The 26,784-nt window shown below is 41.3% G+C and overlaps 1 protein-coding gene across 4 annotated transcripts in view; it reads right to left on the reverse strand.

The window, feature by feature from the left end:
* The window catches only part of ATP8A2 (ATPase phospholipid transporting 8A2), a 279,853-nt gene that overhangs the window by 12,585 nt on the left and 240,484 nt on the right, over positions 1–26,784 (reverse strand). For all 4 annotated transcript variants that reach the window (XM_031049535.2, XM_013129215.3, XM_031049536.2 and 1 more), the window contains 2 exons: positions 17,338–17,426; positions 11,637–11,741 (listed from right to left, as the gene is read on the reverse strand). In XM_031049535.2, coding sequence (XP_030905395.1) covers positions 11,637–11,741; positions 17,338–17,426 — 194 coding nt within the window. The remainder of the gene's footprint in view (positions 1–11,636; positions 11,742–17,337; positions 17,427–26,784) is intronic.

The raw sequence follows: 26,784 nt of genomic DNA on the forward strand, positions 1-26,784 counted from the left end.
ACAAAAACTATTACAAAAATGTCCCAATTTGGATGGTTACTATGAAAAAAAAAACGATTAAAAAAAGCCATTACTCAAGTCACAAATAACTCAAACAAACCAGATGCAGTTGTTACCAATAATGAAGAACACCTGAGCCAGGAATACCTTTGCAATGTCTTTTTGAGAGGGTCACAATGATTTTTGTCTGCCTGGAAGACTATGCTAACAACATCACATGAATTCATTAAGTGGATGACAAATCAAAATGTAAACCAAAGGCAACTTGTTATTTTGTAACACTATTTTCCATTCAATAGATACAGGACTCTTCTATTTTTGCATCTGAATTGCTCTAAGGTGTCAACAGAGACCTTAATTTTATTTTCCTGTGTTCTCCTCATCCCTCACAAAAGCAAACAGCCTTTAAATCTGGGCAACAAACATCTGGCTTTACACATTCAAATGAGGTGCATCAAAACAAACAGAATAATTCAAAGCTGACCACAAGGTCCCACTGTCTCATTTGCTCAAGTAATTAAAAAAAGATGAGCTTCACCACCAATTAATCTACTGAGCACTAATTAGCTTTAATGAGGATTTGTGGTACTTGGTACAGCTTGACCCAGAATGTCCTCCCGAGTCCACTAATTGGCTGGTGCCAAAAGCAGGTCTCACAAAGGAGGGAAGGTTAAAGTGGATGCAGGTGTCCTTAAAATTGGATCTTCTCTGAGAAAATACACACATAGACCAGCTAAAAAATAAGAATTAAAAACATCAGGGCCCCTCTTCTCTTACTAGAATTGAACTCTTCAGAAAAGAGTTTGTATTTTGTAATGACTTACTAGAGGAGACAGAGAACGCAGGCACACCAAACGAGCAAAGACACTTAGCTGCCGTTGGTTTTAACTTGCTGCCTTTCCAGATTATTCAAGCACATACACACATATGAAACGATACGGTTTGTTTCTGCTTTTCCACTTTCTAGAAGGAAGAAGTAAGGTACCAGTGAAGCCTTACCAGAGCTGCTAAAAATGACACAGATAAAAACCAGAAGCACATACATATCCAAGGTGACATCCCTTGCTGCCTTGAAAACATGCAAAGAACCCATGGCAGAAGCACAGCTCTTCAGTGCAAAATACCCAGTATCCATGGGTAAGCTGCCTATCCCTCCCTGGCTTTTTTAGTCAGCAGCATGCTTGTAGCAAACGTGGGTAAAACCCTTTCCAAATCTTCGTTCGTGAAGTCAAGCCATGATGATGATGGGTAAGCCCAGAGGACAATAAGGCACGCAACTGTTTTCCCTGTCATATGAATTGCTATGAACCCACTTGCCCTACTGCCTGCAGATGCAGTGGTCCCTATTTCTTCTATCCTGTGATGCTGCCACAGCATTTAGCAACAAGCAAATCATTGTACAGCTTGGTTTAAAGACAGAACCCTCCAAAGCCTTAACTCCACAGCCTCCCTCCTACCCACAGGCATTTTCAAATGGAGTAGCAAGCAAAACCTTGTTCAGTCTCTCTCCTTCCACTGTCACATACTCTGTTAAATGCATTGCTGCCTGAGAAGCCCTGGCTAGCCTCCATTCCTCTCCTGTTGGAAGAAACATCTTGCAATGCACTATCCTTGCACTGCAGTAGCAGGGAAGGAAGGAGGGAGTGAAGGAGGGAGGAAGAGAAGAAGAAATTTTTTTGCAATACTCCATGTGGCTTTGGTAAAAGATCAGGAAGTTTCTGTCCCTGGCATCTTTAGCTGGGGAAGAGATTTTGAAGAGATCAGTTTCTTCAACACTGAAGTATCCTTTTCTCCCCTTTTAAAATTTGGAACTGAAACACAGCCATTCATTTCTTCCATACATTCCAAACACTAACTTAGACAAAAGCTCGTTGTTTCTTTGTTGACATGTTTCTACTACTGAAAGTTACGTCAAGATAAAATATGAAGAGCAACAAAAAAAGGCCTGAGACAGACTTCTCCAGCTTTGACCAACCCTAATCATCAAACTGCTTACAAGCAGACTGTTGATTTCCATTTCAGTCTCTTGGTTCTCAAACTCTGTTAAGTTTCTGCTAAAGAAGAACCACAGGTCCAAGCACTACGACTTCTACCCAAGTATGACCTGGCAGAGGGACTCAGGGGTCCTTCCCTGGCTTCTAGGATGCACCAAGTATTCCAGAGGATTTATTCACAATTCCGTCTCTCACCTTTAATGCAGTGTAACGCTGCCTAAAGGCTTACAGCATCAGTCATGGTCCTGGCGGACAAAGAGCAAGTACCATAATGCAGGCAGAGTTTATGGCCACACCTTTGTAATTGGCCAGAGGAGATCCATTTTAATTCCTCAGATACTCCCTGTTGGGTGAGGGCACTCCCCCAGCACAACCGCAGGCCTCAGTTTAACTTGTTTTCTTTTAGTTTAGACTCAAGTGCATTACTTCAATTCACATAAGGGAGGAATTAGAGTTATAGAGCAGGCAAAGAGATGACAACTAACACAGACTTGGCATAAGGAGAACATAAAACCAACATTCTTGCAGACCAAGAGTTGAAAATTAGAGCAAGGAAATCACCCTCCTACGGAACAGCAAAAGTAGCAACTACAGGCTTCTGCTGGTTTCTCTCTTTCGGTCCACAAAGGGGAGATGTTATTTTTGGTTATCTAGCATTAGATTGCAGGAATGTTTTACTATGAGGTCAGAGTAGGAGGTCTTTCTAATTTAAAAGGCAAACAGGCATTACTGATAATGAAGCTGCACTGTAATCAAAGGAAATCTCCAGAGCATTTCACAAGGAAGCATCTGAGGCATATAAACAGTAAAATAAAAATCAGCATTTTCTTTGCAGAGTCAGCGTCTATGTACACTACTCCTTAATCACTCAGGATCTAGATGAAATAAAGAGACATCTAAATCCATGCTCCTATTGTGGTTTTTTTTTCCTGTGAATACTTAGCAAGCCATGAACAAAAACCCAGACCATGGCTGGAAGATCAGAGGGTTACCAAGCACAGACTACAGGGAAATGAAGATAGAAGTGTGATCTGTGCCACTTGCAGGCTGAGAGGTGGAAGAAGTTACCTATCGGAGGTGACTCCTGCAACAAGACAACCAGGCTTTAGGGAGTACCAAGTCCCCTGTGAGGGTTCAGCAACAGCAAACTCTCTAGGGAAGCTGGAATTCTTATGCCCTGTTATGGCATAGTATCTCCAAGCCTTGTTAATGCAGTGGCTTCTCAAGCACACATGACAGCCACAGAGGAAAAATTCCCTTTTCCTAGGTAGGAAGCAATTATTGAAAGAACTTTCCCTCTCTATGAGTTACATTTGACATTATCCAGACAACTACTTGTCTGTTAAGCATCATATGTATCTGGATGTGTGGCCCTTACATACTTGAATCAGCAATGTAGTGAAGAGCTCTCCAGGCCTGGAACATGTGGTACCAAGCTCCTACACCAACCCTCCTGCCACACCAACAAAACCCCATGGATCGATGATGTCACCAGTGACCTGGAGAAACACTATTACAGCTTGTCATTTGGCCTGGCAGCATGCTACTTCACCAAAACAGCAGCTTTCCTTTCCCATTACATCTCAGAGGTTTAAATGTAGGACAAAGCATGAAGGAGAAACTGCATGCAGCAGCAGGCCCCACATCAGGCACTTGCAAGTGTTCCCCATGTTGCCACATCACTTGTGCCCGTGCAGAGCCACTCTGAAACAGCAGACAGAGGACGAGGCATCCACAAGCTTCAGCCAGCTTCTGCGTGCAGCACCTAGACTGTATGTAGAGTTCTAGAACAAAATTCCTCTTCAGGCTAGGCCTTTAAGTTGTACAGCTAAAAGTATGACAAATCTTTTCTTCTGGTGACAAGCAAAGATAATTTGCATTTTTGTCATTAATGACGTCCTAAGACAAAAAAGGCAAATGGATCCCTCCTTTGACTCCTCAAATCCCTTGGGCAATCCATTCTAGCTTGTGAGGCTGTTATTCCTAATCTTCTTTCCAAGACTGCTTCTTTAAACAGAATTGTATTGGGTTTACATGGCAAGGTTTTGGTTGCAGGGGGGGTACAGGGGTGACTTCTGTATGCAGCTGCTAGAAGCTTTCCATGTCCAATAAAGCCAACGCCAGCTGGCTTCAAGATGGAGTGGGAGTGACAGGGCAGCTTTGGTGGGTACCTTGCATCCAGCCAGGGTCACCCACCACAAGATCACAGTATTACCAAGCACATTTTAAATACACCATCTAAACCAGCAAGCACTAAACATCACATGCCTCTGCCAAGAGCAACAATCCTAAGAAAATAATAAATGAGGTATCTCTGTGCTTTGAGTGCCTTCTATTTCTGCACGCTACAAACATTAAGCATGCGTTTATGCAGTCCATTATGGGAATGGATTGAGTGGGGGACAGGCATCATCATCATGCTGTCCCAAAGCCAGCTAATCTAACATGAAGTTGAAGCTCCCAGGTTTTGCCTTCAGCCTTTCAAGAATGTGGGAAATGTCTCAATTTAAAGGTCTGAGAAGCAGAGAAGGCTAAGTGTGGCTTGCTGCTGTTCATCTATCCTCCTTTTGCTATCACTGCTGTTTACTTCTTGTCCCTAAGTGCCTCACTTTGCACTTACTCTAGTGGGTTCTTGCTCCTATCCTCTACAGATAAGGTGGCAATACAGTTGCAATTATAACATTCTTTTCCTACTCACTCATTTTTTCAGAAGTAGTCACCTTGGAGGTTCAAGTTCTTCATGCTTGGTCTCTGTGTAAAGATGGTTTGTTGTGGGTTTGGTTTATGTTCTGTTTGGGATTTTTTTATCCAAATCTCATTTAAAAAAAGTCCCCTTACATACTTTGACTAAAGTTAAAATGGCTTCTGTGTTCAAAACTCTGAACTACAAACTTCTTTTTCCTCTTTTTTAGAAGGAAAAACAAAGTAAATAGGAAAACCCCAAGCTACAGAACAGCTTAGTGCAACAACAGAAACTGATGAACTTTGAAAGTGCCTGGATACAATTTAGAGCAAAGCTGAAGACATTTGGTTGACCTGTAAAAAAAAACAAATTGCTTTTCTTTAAGCTTTTAAGTATTTCGTAATTGTCCACTAAATATTTAATATCTAGTACAACTTTCGTTTTCTTGTCCTTGCTGCATGTAACTTAGTACTTGATTCTTTGCCACAAATTGGAGGCGAGAATGCAGGCTGTCCTGCCTCTCTTCCCAAACAGGGTTAGCCAGCAGAGGAGCCCAGGCTGACTGCTGAAGCCATTAGGCTGGAATAGTTGTTACGGAGCAGTTCTCCTGCTGTGCAGTCTGGAGGGAAGATTTCTTCTCTCCCCTGTGGAGATCCCTGGTGCCCAACGCAGTAACTCAGGATTAGGCACCAGAGAGATTGGCCCCTTAATCAGTTTTAACTCTCATCTTGTTATGTTCTCTTTTTTCTCATCATTCCTTTCAATTCATAGCTCCATTCTGGCCTTTGTGCTGATGCTGTACCTCCATCAACTTTGACTTTGCTAACAGATTTGATCACAGCTCTAAATCCTTGTCCAGGTCACCAGGTTTTAACCCTATTAGTGCACTGGATCACCCTCGAGGTTACATGATAGGCACAATCAGGATGTGAAATAATTAACTGTACCAAAGAAAAAGCAAGTCAGCTTCAACTGGTTCGCCATTAGCAGCTGGGTGCCTGGGCCCCCCATAACAGTGGGAGTGTAACAACTCCTGCACTCTTCTGGCCAGCTTCTGAGACCCTCTCTGCCCTCTGCTCCTTCCCACCTCTGCCTCACAGTCTCCCCACTGCTCAACTTGGAGCAGAAGCAGAAGCCAACCTAGCAATTTCAAGTGCCTCACACACAGGGTTTAGAAATGCCAGAAATTAACAGTACATAATAAAATGGGGACATAATGTGATGATTCCTTTACTGATATGGGACAGGAGGGAGAGAGAAAGGGCCAAGTGTAAAATAAAACAAAATTATGTATTTTCCACCTAGCATACACGAATGCTTACCATATGGAATCAAAGAATTTAAAAAACCCCACACTGATATCATTTTATGTGCTTTTTGCTAGTAAAAGGAGTCTAATATCTTTTTACTAGAAAAGCTGCAAGGAAAAATCGTAAACATGCCAGTCACTTTGTTGTGTACGCTGGTGGAGAAACCTTGCCTTGGCTTCCCAGAAATGGTGTGAAGAACATCTGGAAAAATTGATACAAAGACTGCAAACCCCCAAACCCCGAAACACACCTCTCCCCTCTTCAACCTCATTTAATGCTCAGCTGCACTGGATGAGCTGGATTCAGACTACAGTCATGCATATCCTGAGTAAATACAATGAAGTCAACACATTCAGGAAACAAGAATTTGGCTCCAAACATCCAATGCCATTTAACCAGTTGAAAACACAAGACTGAGTTTGTTTCAAATATGATTCATTGTACCTGCTGCTGTGAAGGGGCCTTACTGGCATGGTGTGCCTATACAAGTAGATGTAATTTGAAATGCATCAGTAAAGAGACAAAGTGCTTTGAAATATAACAAGCCCAAGCCTTGTTCCTCTTGATCTTAATGAAAAAGCTTGCCTCTTCCTCGGGAAGCACGAGATCAGGTCCTCAGCTCATTCATGGGTCTGTTAAAAGTGAAGGCTGTTTTACCATTTCTGCTTTTGCTGGTGTGAAGCTGAGGGCTCTGCTGCTCTCAGCTCCCTGCACAGCCACAAGCCTCAGTCAGGTTTCCCATGTTCTTCTCCTCCTTGCTCTTCCCCAGGGACTTGTGGAGTGGGCAAGTCTCCAGGGGTGTCAGCTCACTGATTACCTACTGGGTCATGCAGCTATTGAAATGACATAGGCATCTGCCCTCACCCACCAAATAAAACCCAGGCTAAGATAAATAAGATGGCTTGCTCTCAGGGTGAGAGCTGGTCACGCACATTTCACTAAAGCAACAGTGTTAGAAGCACTTAAATGAAAGAGAATCTCCACCCGTATGTCTCTTTGTTTGAGGGCAGAGAACAAAAAGACTGTGGGGAACTGATGTCTTTGGTACACTGAAAAACAGTATTTGTTTTATGAAATGGAGATGAAAGAAAGAGGTGTCTATCTACCATTCGTGGGTGAAAGCAGCAAGAGGAAAAAGGCATACTGAAAAATGCTCAGGAGCATACCACAGTGCTTCCCTGTTGCTTCCCTGTGACTACAGAACTACACTTCTTGTTCTGTTGTCACTTCCACTGTTCTGAGATACTGCTGCCCAGATTTCTGAGTAAGTGGAATAAATTCTGCCCAGTATTTCAGTGTTGCAGGCATTTTTCTGCAATACCCTGGACAGGCCCTTCAGCTCCTTGTGAAGCACGTAAATCGTGAAAGCTACATTGTTCTTTATTATCAAATTATGTTCTAATCTCAGCCACCAACCAATTAAAAGCAGAACAGAAAAACAACCAGAAGACTACTTTTAAAGAGAGCTCTTTGGCAATTCCAAGACAGAGAAACCCTCTGTAACAGGAAATACTGTCACAAGGAGGGTGCTGCACAGCTTTGCTCGCTCTCCATTAGTTGGCCAGTGGAGCAATAAAGTGATATGGGTTCCAAAGTAAAGTTTGCTTTGGTCCCTCATCAGCCTTGACTCCACCTGAACTCCTACTGACTTCAATGAGAGGTTAGATGGAGTGAAAAGTGAATGAGAATTTGAAGATTTGGCCCTTTATGAGCCAAGAGTTAGTTGTAAACTTATTTAAAGACACAAAAATGTCTGCAGCTGATCTCAATGCCACTTTTGAACACAAACCTGTAGAAAAACCCTGTTTGTTTTCTTTGTGTAAATCTTGCATGTTAACATGATTAGGTCTGCTGGGCAGGTGTCTCCACATGTCCCTATTTACTTTGGCACAGGAGCTGTCCCTCTCACCTCTCCAAATTCATGTAAATTTAGTGTTAAATCCTGCCTTTTGTTACATGAGAGTGCCAGGGAGCCCCTCTCCCTTCCAGCACCAAGGCTTGCTCACACTGCAGCTGGGCTAGAGACCAGCTCAGCACCACTGGGTGCCAGGCTGGGGAGGGCAAGTTCAGGTACTCATCTTTGACAAGCAGGCAGGCAAGTAAAGCATGGGATCCATCACCAGCCCCTTACTGTGCACTCTCTCAAGCTATTTCCGGACTTGCAAGTTTCCCAGGTACTTGAAATCCCCTGCTCCTGGAATCATCTGATAATGAGATCATCCCAGTTTCCATGAGAAGTTTTGAGCCATCTAGAGGAGATTGACAGAGAAATGAGAATATGACCGATTACAGCTCAAAACAATACACTTGATATAATCTCCAAGCATCACTCTAATGTTATTTGCAAGGTTTTCGGGACCCAGCTCAGGGTGCTGATGCTCTTCCCTGTGTGGAACAGATGCTCCCTGGTCTACCACGTGCCTGCTGTTTGCTCCCTGACAGAGGTAAGGTAGAAATCTGCACCTTTTTGTTTTGACTGCTTTAAGCAAATTCAATTTTATAAACTGTTCAAAGGGGCTGAGATTCAGAGGGATGTAACAGGCACTGGTGAAGGCATTTTTTATTAACCTGGGAAAAGTGTGTCTAGCAAGAACAGTCAGCAGGGTGAAGACCCTCTAAGACAGTATGTGCAGATCTAGGTATCAAGTGGCACATGCAGATCCTGTAGCGCTCCCTCCACGTGTGCAGTGAGGCCCTAGGTGCCATTCTGCTCACATCTTAGAGATTCAGCTGAGCCACAGCAAACTGTTGGCACCCTGTTGTGCAAGCCTAGATGCACTCACTGCTTTCTGAGGTTTGTGAATTGCTTTTTCTTTAGCAGGTTAACCCTAAACATTCAGATCTTGCACCTCATTTTTTGGTCTAAGGGCTAGGCAATGATAAAAGCAATTAGCTCCCTAAATCCTTCTCTTATCTGTAATTGGGTGTGATTTTTTTTGTTGTTTGTTTGTGAAAAACACTGAACAAAAATCGTGTCTACTACATGAGCCAAGAAAATAGGCTCTGATGACAGCCAGCTTATCTTCCACAGCTGCCTGAACAAACCAACACCTAATGGGTATGTTTTCAGGAACACTTCCAACCAAAAACTAACACTGGTACTTGGAGGTGACAGATGGAGCCGTGCAGTTTTAACACAGCTCCCTACTTTCCAATAGAAATTAGGAGATTCCAGTCACTTCCCCTTCCTGAATAGTGTCACACTGCCAGGAATGTCCCAAGAGCAATGGGGCTGCAGGCAGGAGGGCAGAGAAGTGCACATGTCCCAGCGCTCACTTCCATTGGCTCCAAGGAAATACAGCCAGAGGGGCTGTAACTGCACAAAATTCCCACCCTCCTGCTTTCCCATCCTCAACCTTCCCTTTGGACAAGCACATGATTTCTAGCAGGTGTGAAAGAGCCAGGAGACAAACAAAAGAGATAAAAGACAGAACAACTCTGAAGAGCACTCAGGAGGCCACATCACAAGCACAGCACACCAGCTCCTAGCAGGCAGAGGCACTCTACCATTATCTAGTTCACAGATGGACCACCCAGAAAATCTGGGAGCAATTAGGAAGGAGAACAAACAAATGCATGGAAAGAAGGGGGGAGGGAGAATGGGAAGGACAGCCAGAAGGGATTCCTTACATCATCTCCATGCAAGCGTTTCAAGGATGAAGTGAAGCTGTACGGAGGAGGAATGCAGATGAAAGAGTTTGCAGTGAGAATGCAATAAAATAGAAGGCTATGAAAACATGTAGTGTATGAATGAATTACAACAGGGCCATTACATTTACAGAACGTCAGGTCAGTGTGTAAACAGAAAAGAAAACCATCAAGTTCTTGGAGACACATACACACACATATAAACAGATCAAAATGCTGTCTCTCTCACTATTAACAGTATATCAACCCGCCTTGCAACCCAGGGACTCATCAGGCAAAAAGCTGACTCACTCCCCTCTCCAGCTGTCAAGAACTGGTGCTAAATAATGTCAGGGAAACACGAATGCTACAAAACACCACCATCTTATGCATGGATAGCAACCACAGCAACACTCAAGGGGCTCATACTGCCAGAGACGTGTGGCTGGGAACAGCCAGTTTTCTACTGGCTTGGATTCCACTTGCCTGCCATCTACTCAGTCTGTCAGTCAGCAACTCACAACACCAAGTTACAGCTTTCTTGGCAAGGGGAAGCTTATCTGATTTAGGCACCAAGTGCTTTGGCTCCAAGTGACTTTCAGGTGACTGCTCAGCCCTCTAAAACCAAGACACTTTTAATTAAATGCCTGATTTCAGGTTTTAATTGTGGCACAAAAAGTAGCTTCTGTTGGCCAGCGCTGCAAAGTCTGATCTTTGTTTTTAAATGATTTGATGTGCAGTTCGTGACTTCTGCAAGTAAGCACAACTTACAAACAGTGTTTTGTAGGATCTAAAAGTCACAGCAGAAAAATGACTCAAAATAAACACCGAAGATACCAAGTGTTTTGAAGTGATCGTTATCAATAACGTGTTTACTTTGCCTTGGTCTCTGAGAAGCAGACTGGTCACTAAGGACATCTTTTAAACACATTAAAGTTCACATAAGCCATTTCTTTTAAAGCTTTTCAATTTACTATAATCTTGGTAAACTCACTCCCTGGTAATTTTCCCTATCAATAGTCCTTATTAACTCACAAGTTCAGCTGAAAAAAAATTCTACTATCCAGTCATCTTAGCAGCAGCTACAATATGGAAATCAGTTTACCTTAGAATAGAGATCAAAGGCTCAAAGGATGACCCTGCCCCAGAAGAACAAGATCTTTTAAAAGCCTCATTCCACTCAGTTTGCTAGTTTATAAGGTTTGCTAAAAACCAGTTTAATGATCATGTAGTTTCTTAGCAAGTCATGTGGTGCCATATTGTGTAAGGAACAGAAGAGTTAGTTCTAAAACCTTTTTGACGGGGAGCTTTTCTGACCAGCGGACGCAGAACCACGATCTGAGATAGTAAATGAAACTGTTGGATGCAAAAGCCTCACTATGATTTTCTTTAGCTTCTTTCAGAGGAGACAAAAGTTCCCACACAACACATACTCTCCCCTTACAATGAAAGATTCCATAAGAGCAATATGTTCCAGTCCATATGGTGCGGATGTAAAGGAGAGGCACAACAAGAAACTGAGAACCCCGAAAGCAGCAGCCTGTAAGCTGCAGTGGAAAAAAGAAAAAGCATAAAAACCCCCTCAAGGTGAGACTGAATGGAGCTGTAGAGCACACTGGATTAGGCAGTTCTCCTTTTAACTCCAGTCTTCATATCCTGAGTTGCAGACAGTTTCTTCACCTGACACTGATACCAGATTAACTGGTTGGGTTTTTTTGATGACAAAGTATTTCAAAACCAGCCTGGTCCAGCAGCCAGGTAACAGCATTATATGCTACCAAGCAGGAGACTGAGTAGCAGTTTCCAGTATAGCCTCACAGCAGTAATGCACAGGAAGTGAAACTGAAAGAGCTGATATTGGTGGGAGCAGCAGACATAGATGAAAAGGAACAACAGTAAATGAATAGTACAGGATAGAAGACTTCTTAGCCTGTCTGGAATCAGATTTGAATGACAAATGAGAAATAGGGAGGGGAAGGGACAAAAGAGTCTGTTTTAAACATCAGCATAGACTTGCCCCACCTCTTTCCATTACTATCACGAAGCATGGCTTTTCCCAGTTCTCTCGTCTTCATCTCCAACTCCTGAACTTGCTCCAGCAAAGTTTTATGGTAGGTATGCTTGGCCCTGTACCACAAGGAAAAGACAAAAAGAAAAACAAGAGAGCCATATGAACACTTCCTTTGCTATAAACCCTCAATTTTACTTCTCAGCTGAGAGGTACAGGGCCTTCCCTTGAAGGATTTGGGAAATAAGGCACAGTGTATGCATGTCACTTCAAGTTCACAATACCTGGGAAATATTCCATAAGAAATGAGAAACCCAAAGGACTTCAAATTCAGCACAGCTTGGCTGCTTCAACACAACACTCAAAATCTATCCAGCCGGCAAAGCTATGGGACTATGGAGACCTGACACCACTGCCGTGGGATTGCTCAGGACCCGGGCACTCAGACAAAAGAGCTGGGATTCATTGAATATTCATGGCAGTAAAACATGATTCTACTCTGTCTTTTGAGCTATGCATGGCAGTGCCCTGAAAACCTGAGGAGAGTCTTGGATAATAATTGCCATTCAAGCCCCTTTTTTTTCATTTCTCAATCTCACATGACTTGGAAAGGCACTTCTCTCCCCACTGAGCTTTCAAATTGACAGTGATAAGATTGGCTGTGTCCTATTTGCTTGGCTTGGGGATTCAGAGAACAATCCATGTACCACATGTGCAACCAAGATTTGAAGAGCAATATTACTCATGAAGAGTATTTGGGCCTTTTTTTCCCAGTTTCACCTACTGCTGCAGTGCTATTATACCTAAATTACATTGTTATAAAGGAGAGAATTTAGCCTCCTTTGCCTTGACATGTAACAAAGTAATAATACAAAATGCAGGGATCTTTCTCCAACAAGCAGTTTTTGATCAGCTTCCTCTTTTGTGTCACTTAAAGGAGGATAAGTGTCCCATGAGATCATATTGATTTGCATATGACTGCACAATAATCCTGAAAAACAAGATGGAGCCAGGTCACCGAGACTTCACTTACTTCATGGCATTAAAATAATATCCTTTAACTCTGAAATGGCAGAAATGTCTAAGTTTTACAAAGATCTCACATACAGATACTATAATCTTTAACCAGTGATGTAAAACAATATCAAATTCCCTCTAGCAGAAAAATAATAACTGATGTATATGTTATTAAAATATAATGAAAATGCATTTATTTTTAAAAAGCTTGATTCTTATTACTCCTTCCATGGGGAACAAGACACAAAGACCACAAAATCTTTGCTGATATTATTTTAGATGACAGTGCCTTGATATTAACACTAGGTTATCCAAGTCCTTCGGTCTTTGTGTTGATGAATTAGGCCCCAAATGTGTCAAAGTAAGCTAAAATTAAAACTACTTTTCAAAACATGTCTGCATTTAAGAGAGAAAATGGAGCTATATAATTCTTACAATCTTTAAAGCTGACTTCAGTATCATACTCTTTGAGCAAATACATTGAAATTTTGACCTTGAACTCATCTCTTACCTTTTAAAGAGGCCATACCCTAATATTGCAAACTTGAAGACTGAGCATGTTTGGAACTTTGAAAATGCTTTATAATCAGTTTTCCCTACAGGAATCTACAAGTTATTCAATCTCTGCCAAGGTTCTATGTTTATCTTGCCATACACCGTAAGAGATGAGAGATGTTTTTCTTTTTCTTTAGAGAAAATATTGAATTTAAAATTTAATAGGATGGAGCCTGACCTACAAAGTCCAATTAGTGCAGCAAAGCACACAGAGGCATTGCACTGATATTTTACAATATGGAAAAGATTGTCCTGAAGTTGTGGGTACTGAAGTATTTTCTAAGTAGTGTGAAATGATGAAATACATGGTCTCTGCTGCAACTATGTATAAACAAAGCAACAATAAACCCACAGGTAATTGTTATGTATTGAGTCACTCCTTCTCTTGGAAGCAAGAGCATCCATGGAAGAGTCAGTAATTAAGTATTTATAAAAAGAGTCTGAGCTGAGCTATCCACGTACTAAAATATGGTATCACAGTTGTCTCAGAGTCTGGGCTTGCTCCCATCAAAGTCAACTGCAAATATTCCATGGACTGCTGGCAGCAGGACTGGATACTTCACAACAGCACATTATTAACTTTTGATGCACAAAAATACAGGTGGAAGTCTTAGATTTTACCTTGTACTTTACAAGCGGCCCTAGATGCAGGATCAGCCCTTAATAAATTATGAGATCTTGCATTTGCTGTTACTGTTCAGCTGAAATTTGATGCATTTCATAAAGACAAACTCACCTTTTCCTCACACATTAAGACCATGGGCCATAAGAACAGGCAAAGGTTACCTTTGTAATTTGGGTGGCCCTTTCCCTTCTGAGCCGGGCAAGGGCATAGCTTCACTTTGCCACCCTAGGAGAATATTTAGGGGATTCAGGAGGTCAGAATCTGCCAGGGAGAAGCATGGTTACATTCATAAACTTTTCTCAAACCTCTGTTCTGGCTTGCAAGACTCAATAACATTTTAGGAATCTTCTACTCCAGGGGCTGCAAGTGTGTGCAAGGATGGGAGGAGCTCCCAATACCTTCTCTTACTTACACTTTGGAGCTGGCAAGTGCAACATGCTTCTTCCCCCATGATAAAAAAGTACACAAAACTGGATAACGATTGGAAGGCTCAGGAAATTTCTCACTGTAACACTAAGTATTGAGACAGTAATTATTAAGCAATTCTTGCCCTCCTGCCTGATTTTCCTGGAATACACTATGTTTTTATGATTCCCACATAGCTTTGTGGCTCAGCTATTTTGAGACTTCCTAGCACCAGTGACACGTATTCAAGTGATGTGTGCCAACTGTGAGGAAGCACTCACCTTATAAAGCTCTGTTCATTTCAATGGTAGCACAAGTGGGACTTTTATAAGGCAAAAATCAAATCCAAACCAAGCCACTGAATTCAGGGTAGTGGACCAAAGTTAACAATGTGGTATTGCAGCCAAGTATTAATAATGAGCTTCCTTCTCTTTTAAGAGAGTTTTTCACATTTCCTTGATTCACTTAAAAGAAAAAAGAAGCAAAAAGCCTGTTGCTGCAGGGAACGTGGGAGATAAGAGGTGCGTTGACAGCTGCAGCCCGTGTGACAAAGGGAACATGTAAAACTAGCTCTTGCTTCCAGCATTACAAGTTTTGATAGCAGATGCAGCACAGCAGTTTAGAAACAGATTCGTATGGGTTTGAAACACACTTTCTTATCCCTTTTGACCTTCTTCCAGACAAAAAACTCTGTACTGTATTTATGCTTCTCTGGCAGTATTTTGTACTGAAATTAGGCATGTACCTTTTGGATCACATGGATGCTCTTTCTGTAGAGGTATGTTTCATGTCCAAAAGAAACTGAAAGGGATAATTCCATGTCCATGAGAAGTCAGAGCTGCTAGAATTTTATGGCCAAAACCAGATTCTGAGATTCTGCTGAGTTACAGACAGCAATGTGGTGTAACCACTGCTGTAGAAATGTGCCGGCTGATTTCCAGAGGCCTTGGGCTCAAGTTTTGAATGGCAAGCCCCTTGGAAAGGAAACAGACCTTTACTCCTTCCATATGGCAGTGCTGATAGCTGTGTCATTTCATTTATCCTAGTTAAAATGTTAATGGTATTAATTTTTCAGTGATGGGTTAAAAAAACCCAAACAGAAGTCCTGCTCAGAGAACAGATTTTTTGCTTAATGTTGATAGGAGCCTCCTGTTTAAAATCTGTTGGGAAAATATCTAGTATATCAATCACGCGTGTTTGTCTTGAGAGCTTCACAATCTCTGTGCATTCTTGGTCTGAACCACTGGAAGGATTATGTTGCTGATATTTCTCTAAGAAATATTAAAGAACAGGCTGAGTCAGTAACAGAGCTTTAAATGAGTAATAGCTGAGGATGAGCCTGCCTTGGTCTGGCCTGTTTTACAATTTTCAAGTCATTCTTGCCAAGAACTGATAAGAACAGAGGACAACTTCAGGACAGCCTGCTATCATGAAAACATTTCAAAAAATAAGGTATAATCTCAGACACTAAATACATATTTGATCCCTGATGCTGCAAACAGTCCAGCTCCTATTTAGCTTTAATCACAAAAGTAGTCCCACTGACTACTAAGCTGGCAATTTTAAATAATGCCTGACACAAGAGCAGGGCCTGTTATACTAAATTAATTCTTAGATTCATTTCTTTTTATCAGAGCTCTAAGAGGCAGGTATAGACATAACCAAGAATCTCAATTTAAACATTTTGGCCTCAGTTATAAAATTTTAGGATATTTTTCAACTGAAGAAGTTAAATGAGTGTAACAAAAAACCCTCTGGTGCGCTAGACTATTAAATCATAGTTTGGCTTGAACAGAAATCTTACATTACGATACCTAGTTTTAATTTTAGCAATATAGCTCGTGAAAATTAAGTTGAGGAACAAAATAGGAAAACATTTAAGAAGTACTTTATGATTGGTAGATTTGCCTACTACCAGCTTAATGCCGCTGTGCTATCAACCCCATAGGAGAAAAAGACTTTCAGTTATATGCATATGAGCTGACATTCGTTTATGCTGGTGTTAGAAATGTGGCTGTGTTCAGTAAAGTTTCTATTTTTTTCAGTACTTTCTGCATTTCTTTGTAAAGAAGACTGGTGGACTTGGCAGAGATAGGTTTACAGCTGGACTCAATCTGAAAGGTCTTTTCCAATCTAAATGATTCTATGATTCTAAGAATCTTCCTTGGCTGACTGACAGCTCATCCCTGGAGCAGAGTTACATGTTACAATGCTTTCACTTTGAGCCTTTGTGTCAAGTGACAAGCTAACCTATATTCCCCTCTTCACTCTAGCTAGGATCTGCCTTTCTGCCCCAGAGCTGGAAGGTCCTGGATCCTCCTTGCACCAGATTATTACACATCCACGCAGTAAAACCTTCTTGGTTGTAACATAGCTTTCCATGGGAAAGGATGAAAGCTTTTGGTGTCTAAGACACGTAAAAGCAAGCTGAATAAAACACCAGAAACTTTAAATGAAAACATCACTTCTGCATTTCAAATTGCAGTGGTAGAGAAGGTACTTTGCTTCTCTTTACATCAAAGTTCTTGAAATTGCTTGCCTTCTGCAATGCTTGGAAACCACAGAGATTTGAGAGAACAGGATTACAGAGGCTTGTATTTCACAAGGGTTGTTCCTCCTCTCTGGGCAGGAAAGGAATGTTCAGTCACAGAACGAAGAGCATTGCCCTTCTCTCAGTTAAGTCTTGGAAGACCCACTGTGGAAAGAAAACCTAAAGAACAGCTGACAAACAAGTGGAAGCTTACTGGATATGGATTAGAGTCTACCACCTGACCTCAGTCAAATTGAACAAATTATTTGCTCCTTTTCAGTAATAAGTCTTTGATGTCGGATTTAAATTTGCCTTTACCAGAAGGGCAGACAACACAAATAATAGCATGATGACACACCATTACTCTGGCAAGGCTGCCTCCTTCATATTCAGGACTAACTACACACTCTCTGACATTGCTGGTTGCATTAGAAGGTGAGAAATTGCTCCCACTTGACTTTGCTCAGAGATATCCCAAAGAAGTATCACCATTCTGCATTCATTGGAAGGCTTTATACTGGACTGGACAACACATGCACACAGAATAATTCCTGTAATACCAAGAGGACTGTTCAAGACTTACGCTGTCCATGCCACGTCTTTAAGAAGGCACGCAGTGGGCACAAGAAACAAGCCAAACCAGAAGTATCCACATCTCAACACCATTCCAGCCTGTGAGGAAACAAACAAATAAATCATGAGTATTTTCAAGCCATGACATGTTAAGTGGTTGTTTACTAGCAAAAAGGTGAAACGATGGCATGAAACGGGTACTACATCCATTACCTGGGTGATGTTGAAATTTGGTAGTGGAGAGAAGTCTCATCAACTCTTAACAGGAAATAGGCCTATAATTAACAAATAGCAATGACATTTCTCATTGCAATCATGCCTTATGATCTCAAATTACTTAGAAACTTTCTAAGAAATCAGATGTTTCAGCTAAATCCTCCACTGATACTAACTTTTGGATCTAGACAGACACATTTTCACTCATGAAGAGCACCATAAGTATATTTAGCTTGCACCTTTGTGCATCTTTTGTGCCTTTTATTTAGTCTCTTTCTACCCACTGCTCTAGATCTCTGAGCAGCATCAAACTGACATGGAAAAAAATACATATTTTTCACTAAAATGTTTGTCATATCCCATTTAAATACAGGACTTCCTGTTCAAACTACTGCTGCCTCAAACTCAAGGTGGGAAACACTCACTCCTGTCCCACAAATGGCTTCTACAAACAAAGAGATCAAAGTTTATATTTGTGTTTTTCTCATTGTTGTAATGCTTGAAGAAAAAGCCTGATAATCCTTCTGAGAAGGAAGATATTTGGAAACCCTGCAAATCCCAGCATACACACATAGTTACATAACAACATTGAAATACAGCACTATTTGCAGAAATACTGTTTTAGGTCATCAGAACCTTTTACAGCCAAATTAATGGTAAGGCCTGGGTTTGCTACATAGAAGACTTGAGATGACCTCACCACCTCTTGCAATATCCCTGCCATATTTCTTCCCCCAGACCTTCTCAGGATTTTACATGCCACATACAATGCACACACATACATCAATGCTCATGTGAGACACTGCTGAAGGCAGGGAGGCCTATACCCATGGATACACTACAGCAACTGCCTCCCCAGGGTAACACAGGCTGGGCTGGCTCAGCCGTGCCTCTGTTGTATCACACAAGAGAGCAGCAGCCTGTGATGCTGAAGTGTCAGGATATTTCACAGACAAAGTTGAGCTACAGAAGACAGAACCATACAAACCATCTACTAGCCTTTGAAATAAGTTGTGAGAACACAAAATTTCTAATTATGTCCTTCTGTGCTTGATCACAACAAAAGGAACTTCCATTACTCACCACAGCAAAGCTTTAAAACTGAGAAAAGCCATCACATTGCATTGACAGGATGCCCACCAGCAGCACCCAACACCTTTTCCCAGTGTTGATCTCTGTCTAAACTGTCCACCTCACAACTCAGACATATTTAGCAGCAACTTGCCCTTAGACTGCCAAGTACTGAGTGCTTCCAAAAGCATTTTTCACTTTTGAATATTAAATCCTCCACACTGTTGCTGGACTGACTGATCAGTGATAAATCTTGTACTGAAATCAAGAGCAAGCTAGACTGTGCTAAAACATTTATGGATACTTTGCCACCCACCCAGACAGTAAGCAAACACATTCCAGCCCCAGAATCAGCTCTCAGTTTTTTGTGAACCCTCATGCCTACTTTCACATGAGAATGCCAGAAGCATATGGGCAGTTTTGATCTATGCTTATTTAAGGAAAAGGATGTACAGGAATAAGAAGGAAATCATAACTTTATTGTTAGCCAAAAAGCTGAACTGTAATAACACAGTGGCAAAACATAATGAGATTTATCCTCACACTTTGCTTTTCTTTGGCTGTGACCCTGCAAGTGCTAGGAGTCTAATCACATCAGCATTTCCACTGACCACCCTTCCATTGCCTGTGCTAATAAAGGCTAAAAGGGGCTGTATGATTCTATATGCTATTTTCTGCTATTTTTGCTTCAAATATTTTATGTTCCACTTTTTGCCTTTGTAGCTGAAAGCAACTTGACACACTTGGAAAGTGCAGAACAGAGAATGTGTTCAATAGAAGTTTAAATGCTATTGTTGCTAGAAATGTTGACATCTCAATGGCTGTGAATTTGGACATCCCACATGTTAAGCTCAACACTAAAAAAAAACCCAAACCAACCCATCAAACCACATCCTTTTGCCTGCTATTATGCATTCTTTTCAAGTATTATTTTGTCCAAAACCTGCATCATTAACAGTAAAAGTATTAATCTCATCTGAACCTTGCCAACTACTGGCAAGCCTTTTTCTACACAACCCTTCCCAAGATTTTACTCCATTCCTCAGCTCATAAGGAAAGTTTCTTTCCTGCTCATCTCTGGTTTCCTTTTGGAGTGATAAGACTGCTAAGCTGCACGACAGTGAACTGGTTTGTCTTGCATGCACAGCTCTGCCTCTGAATTCTGCCTCCTCTCTGGCAGGGTTACACCATCTGCTCACAGGGTGGGAGATCCTCAGCAGAGGAGTCACTGGAATCCATCTAATATTGTTCCGGTGACATCAAGAGACAGCATTTTCAGGGTATTGGCAACCCATGGGATGGAGGGTTGGCTTACAAACAGAAGTTATAGTAGGAACACTTGCATATCACAACAAAACCTTCCTCAGGCTTCATGGCTGTTGCTGTGCTCCATTCCAGTTGTTCAGCTACTCATGACAGCAGTGAAGACAGTACTGCAATACATCTACAGTGAAACATGCCATTTCCATACCCAGTCTCAATGAATAACAACCTTTGACTACCAACTATCTCTCCCAGATAAGAAAAGCAGAACTACTACACAGGAATCACCACCATATTTATTTTTCCTTTTTAAGAAGGTCACAGAAAGGAGGAGTAGAAATAGTTTGTTTTTTAAACAAATCCAAAATTTGACCAGCTCTGTCATCACACAGGCTCCACAATATGCAACTGAGTCATTTTTCTTCTGTCTGCTGATGTAAACATTAGTGACTAGCACATCCAAAGCTAACTACCAGAAACCATTAATCACATGGCACCCCAAACCCACTTGAGACTAATGCAAGTCTTCCTGCTGAAGACATTGCAGCTTAATCTGCTACCATCAGTAGACCCCTTTGCAAGCACTGATGAGGCTGCCACAGTACAATCGCCCATTTTAAAGGAGTGATAACATTTGTTAAAAGAATGGGAACAAGAAAAGAAGGAAAAAAATAGCTCCAATTATTTCACAACTGAAAAGCAAACAGTTTTAGGTCTCAATACCTTTAATCTCCTGTAGACTGCTTTTGCAAGGTTTTATTCTCGTTGGTTTGGTTCTGGGGGGAATGTTTTTTTTGTTTTAAATCAAGGACATGCTCTACAAAGGCACAACACAGAGAGAATGGATTGTTTCAAAAAAACCCTGAAATTGCAATATGGAATACATTTCAACCTTTTTTCTCCATTCTATTATTCTTTCTTAATGTGCAAATAAGCATCACTCTTAGCTCTACTGTTCCACCAACATGTGGTGCCACCATTTTCTATAACAACTTCCCAGAAGAACAAGGCAAAGAAAGGAATGGGAAGTCGGACAACTACTCTTTTGGTATTCTTACCACATCATGGTTAGACAGCAACTGGGGACCAGTAAATGACAAACCAAACAAGTGTCTCAATCATCCTATTCAAGAAAGGTGAGACAAAATTTAAATTCGTATTTTGAATGACAAAAGCTTCCTTCATTTTCTTAAATATCCTCTGATAAAAGTTGGTCAACAAAAACATAAGATCACAATAGAAACAGACGGCTTTTTATAGTTACAGTATGACAAAAAAGATTACTGGAAGCCTGCCTTGATCCTAATCATAGCTTTCTCCACAAAGCATACCTCAGGATCCATTAAACTGCTCAGTTATGGTTTCACATTAATTCAATGCCAACTTTATACACTAGAGATCCAAGTCTAACCTGCAGTCAGGTGAGCACAGTCAGATGCTCACTTTAGTCCCTACTAGTCAAACCCCATGGGTGGTAGTATGGCATTACCTTTGTCAACACTTGGGAAAGGAGGAGAGAGAGAGAGGGGATGTCACATGATTACTGTCAGTGATTCACATAAGAACACAACAAATACTGCCAGCACTGAGATACTATTGATCTAGACACCTATGACACTGCAAGAGTGACTGTAGGAGCCTTGGCCCTGCTACTCTGCCTCAATAACCAAAGCAGAAAGCAGCACATCACCAGCAGGCAGTTAACCTCACCTAAATTTCAACTGAGATGCACTAGGCAGACATCTCTGCCAGTATCTCTCCCCCATCAGTTCTAGACCAGTGGCTTGGTCTGAGCCTGCCACTTGAGAAGGGTTAAAGCGGGGGCAGAAGAATTCCTGTTGGTCACTGCTCCAATTCCATGTTAGGCAAGTCACTTAGAAGCGTGTCTATTATTCAGTGAGGACAGTTTTCCTTAAAAGCCTGTCTCAGCCCATCACTCTGAGGTGCTACTCCTAGGGTCTTGGTCTCAGTCATTACCCCATTGATGACAGTGTGCTGCTAGCTTGGTCAAACAATTCCTCACCTGATGGTGTGGGGTACGGACAAATATATATTAATTGCCATGAGAAACTCAGGCATCAACACTGGGACACATTATAGCAGTGCTCCTAGTTTGGAAACTCCCATATTCCTGAGAAAAACTGCCTTTCATTTGCTCTGTAGATTCAATAGGGCTGATTCAGAAACTGCTTTAAAGGCCCAGGAAATATTTTCAGTAGGAATTAAAACACACTCTACCTCAATCTTTGAATTATTGCACTTTTAGTGATATTACAGCTTAGACATCTTTGCTGCAGTTTTATTTTTAATGCTTTTTGTGAGTTTGAATTTGGAGCCCAACTTCAGTAGCAAGAGGAACAGGTTCCACACATGAAAAAAAATACTACAGATGACAAACAATATCACTGTGCAAACTCCCCAGCAAATATGTGATACATTGCACAGTTTGCAGACCATTACCCAGCCGTCTTTTCCTTCAGAGGGGTGCACTCTGCACCCTCTGCATGTTCTGGGTCATCTTAAGACTGAATGTTTCCATGCACTGAGTAATTTTATTCTTACAAAAGACCTGGAAGTATGATCTTGAAAGAGCAAAAAATATTAAATCCTTATCAACCAGATGGCTGGAAAGATCTTAAGGAGACATCGGACTTACCACAGTGTAAGCACATACCATGCAACAGCAGGAAGATTTTGTGTCGTAGAGCAATGAGATTTTCTTAAATTATTCTGAAAGCATCAACTAGCAATGGCTTTCTCCCACTTTACATGATAAAACAGCATTTGTTAGATTCAGTCAAAACCTCCTACTACTTCTATTACCTTATGTTGAATGATCAGTATCTCCACTCCACGCTATTCTACAGCATAAAATACAAATTCTATTACAATTACTGCATTATATAAGACCCTTAAAGTGCTACAAATATCAGACCTGCCTTAAAGACCATCTACATTAAAATCCCAGCACAAAGAGATGCTAGGGCTCGCTCATGGTCACACAAATCAATTGCAGAGCTGGGAAGACTGCCCAAGTCCCTCAATTAAATCATGCTACACAAACTGAGCCTGCTGGAGCCCAAGTATGAAATATAATCAATATCCAAGAATGCATTCTCAAGGATTTTCCCTGTGCACACTGGAACATAATCTACCCTCCAAATGAGTGGCGGCTATTTTATGAAAAACCTTAAGAACTTTTTCCCCCAGTATAACTGTACCAGCTCCAGGCTGACAGATTTACTAGATTCAGGGCTGACAGGTGTGATCAACAGGTTTACCAGTTCCCTCTTCAACAAGCATCTTGGCTGGAAATGTGCCTAAAGAATAACCCCTTTGGGTTATTGGCACAGAGTTAAAGAATGAGGCAGAAGCATTTGATTCCCCCTCCTGCTTACACCACTGGGAGTCAGGAGTACCTCAAATGAAATCAGTGGAGCTCTACCACTGAAAGGTTGGCTGGATATTTCCATGTCTGAAATAAAGACGTGCAATGTTTTCCATAATGTAAGAGTTTTTATTTAAAAAATGACTCAGATGAAAACAATGACCTCACTGGCTGGCTGGATTTAACACAATGACACATTGGTCCAGTCTCAAACCTATTTCCTCCCTCTCCCAGTCTCCACTCATACAGCCATATTCTCTTGAGAGCAGTAGAAGGAGGAAAGAAAAAAAAAATCAGATATGTCTCTCAGATACTTTACCCATTTTCCTTAATTTTGTCAGCTGTACTTAAAACGATATGGAAGTCTAGAGTAAGAAATCTAGCCATTGTCTAGCTTCCATGACATAGTTATCAAGCTTATTGGTAATTTTAACGTAGTATCTGGATTTAAATGTAGGGAGGGACAACAGGAACAGGCCCTTGAGAAGGAAAAAACAAATCAATACAATATCACAAAAACATATACTCGCATTCCTAGTAGAACCAAAAATATTTTAAGATATGGGTCTCCAGCAAGAAGCTTCACGTTACAGAAGCTGCTAGTTGCAATAGTCAAAAGAAAGCATGAAAATACAAACTAAAGTACAAAAATACCCCAGAAAAATACAGTAGTAGCTCAAAAAAAGACAAAGCACCTGAAATTCTTCTAGAAAAAATCCAGGAATTTGCAATACAAAGTTACTAACCAAGAAATTAGTATCAGGGGGAGAAACGAAGCCAACAAATAACCATCCCCTCCAACCCAACTACACATACACTACTGTGATTTTAGAGAAACTAGTTAAGAGCTGTAACTCCCCAGGAGCACAGTGAAATCCTCATATTTTCTAATTCCTTTCATTTTCTTCTTAGGAACTTGCTTTCTATAATGGAGTAACACAGCAAATTAGCAACCTATTTTTATTCTAGTTCTTAATGTAACTTACAGAAATTAATATTTGATACATAAATTAATATATCTGTGGCCAAATGTGCCCCAAAGGGTGTTAGTAAGCTCTGTTTTGTGTTAACTAAAAATACATTCTACATATGCAGCCTCGTCTGAGAAAAAAAATACTGTGTCTCATTACTTAATTAGTATACAACACTACCAATTAAACAAGGAGCCTGCCCATCTTACTCTCCATTATTAGTCTGATAGCAGAGAATTAAGAAAATTAATCAGATGATGTTTTAATTTGATTTTATGGTTCACTTGCAGTGTAAACTCTGAAGCAAATTCATGCAGCCTATAATTTCTTTTTCATTACTGGTTACATGAAGCTCAACAAGAAATGTAAATGGAATGTTTCTCCAAAGTCATTTGGAGAAGACTGATGTTTAAAAACTAGTAGTAAGATCATGCTCCAAATGGATATAAGTGGATTCCTAAAATTTTGCTAGAAAGCACAGATCTGATTAACCAAAGAACCTTCTCCTTAAAAGCGCACGAAATGCCTCCATAAATCTTATGTAAATGGTACCAGCTGCTAATTATTCTTCCTGGTAAAAAAAAAAATTCTAAAAAATATAATTCTGTATTACTCTGAGTTCCCCCAGCACAAATTAAAATTATTGAATAAAAGAAATTCCTCCCTTTACACTTGTTCCTCTGGACCATGAACACCATGGAAAAAAACCTGAAGGAGAGGACACTATTGATGGTATCCATGATTTACTTTTCCTCACCTGAGTCAGGTGATAATACTCCAACTCATAGAATCATGGAATAGTTAGGGCTGGAAAGGACCTTAAGATCATATAGCTCCAACCCCCCTGCCATGGGCAGGGACACCTCACACTAAACCATATCACCCAAGGCTCTGTCCAATGCAGCCTTGAACACCCCCACGGATGCAGCATTCACAACCTCCCTGAGGTTATCCTAACAGTAAAGAAATTCCTCCTTATATTCAATCTAAACTTCCCCTGTGTAAGTTTTAACCCGTTGTTCCGTGTCCTGTCACTACAGTCCCTAGTGAAGAGTACCTCCCCAGAATCCCTGTAGGCCCCCTTCAGATACTGGAAGGCTGCTATGAGGTCTCCACGCAGCCTTCTCTTCTTCAGGGTGATCAGCCACAACTTTCTCAGCCTGTCTTCATATGGGAGGTGCTCCAGTCCCCTGATCATCCTCGTGGCCCTCCTCTGGACTTGTTCTAACAGTTCCATGTCCTTTTTATGTTGAGGACACCAGAACTGCACACAATACTCCAAATGAGGTCTCACGAGAGCAGAGTAGAGGGGCAGGATCACCTCCTTGGACCTGCTGGTCACGCTCCTTTTGATGCAGCCCAGGATACGGTTGGCTTTCTGGGCTGTAAGCACACACTGCAGCTGGCTTGTGTCCATTTTCTCATTGACCAACACCCTCAAGTCCTTCTCTGCAGGGCTGCTCTGAATCTCTTCCCTGCCCAACCTGTAGCTGTGCCTGGGATTGCTCCCACCCAGGTGCAGGACCTTGCACTTGCCATGGTTAAACTTCATGAGGTTGGCATCAGCCCACCTCACAAGTGTGTCAAGGTCCCTCTGGATGGCATTCCTTCCCTCCAGTGTATCAACCGAACCACACAGCTTGGTGTCATTGGCAAACTTGCTGAGGGCACACTCAATTCCATTGTCCATGTCACAGACAAAGATGTTAAACAAGACCGGTCCCAACACCGATCCCTGAGGGACACCACTCGTTATTGGTCTCCAGACAGACATTGAGCCATTGACCACAACTCTTTGCATGTGACCATCCAGTCAGTTCTTTATCCACCGTGTGGTCCACCTATCAAATTGATGTCTCTCCAATTTAGAGACAAGGATGTTGTGTGGGACAGTGTCGAATATTTTGCACAAGTCCAGCTAGATGACATAAACTGCTCTACCCCTGTCCATCAGTTCCATAGCCCTATCATAGAAGACCACCAAATTGGTCAGGCAGGATTTCCCCTTAGTGAAGCCATGCTGGCTGTCACCAAGCACCTTGTTGTTTTTCATGTGCCCTAGCATGGCTTCCAAGAGAATCTGATCCAAGCAAATCATAAAATAGTTTGAGTTTTCTGAGATGCCTCCGATTAGACAGTTGTGCAACACAATAAAATCTTCTTTTATATTTCAGTTTAAGATGAACTCACATTTGAAGATGTGAAAGAGTAGGCCCGTGGGTCTACTTTGCTGATGGGTGGTGACCTGCCATGGTGCCGTAACTTCCCTGAGCACAAGTAAAATCTTTATGAAAGTGTGATTCGAAGTACGAAAGTGAAATCACTCTTACAGGCTATTTTTTTCCTTTAAATCTTTGCAGTTTTCCCATTCTTCCCCCTCAAATTAACAGAAGCAGGAACAGAAAGAACAAAGTAAATCTGAAACAATAACTTTGATAGACCTGACAGTGAAACAGTTTGTCTTGTTCACTGTATCATGCACTTCAGTATAAACTTCTGCTCTGCATATAAAAAGAAATTTATACTTTACATTATATGCCTTCTTGTG

Source organism: Melopsittacus undulatus, chromosome 2 (genome assembly GCF_012275295.1).
Source record: "Melopsittacus undulatus isolate bMelUnd1 chromosome 2, bMelUnd1.mat.Z, whole genome shotgun sequence".
Taxonomy (NCBI): domain Eukaryota; kingdom Metazoa; phylum Chordata; class Aves; order Psittaciformes; family Psittaculidae; genus Melopsittacus; species Melopsittacus undulatus.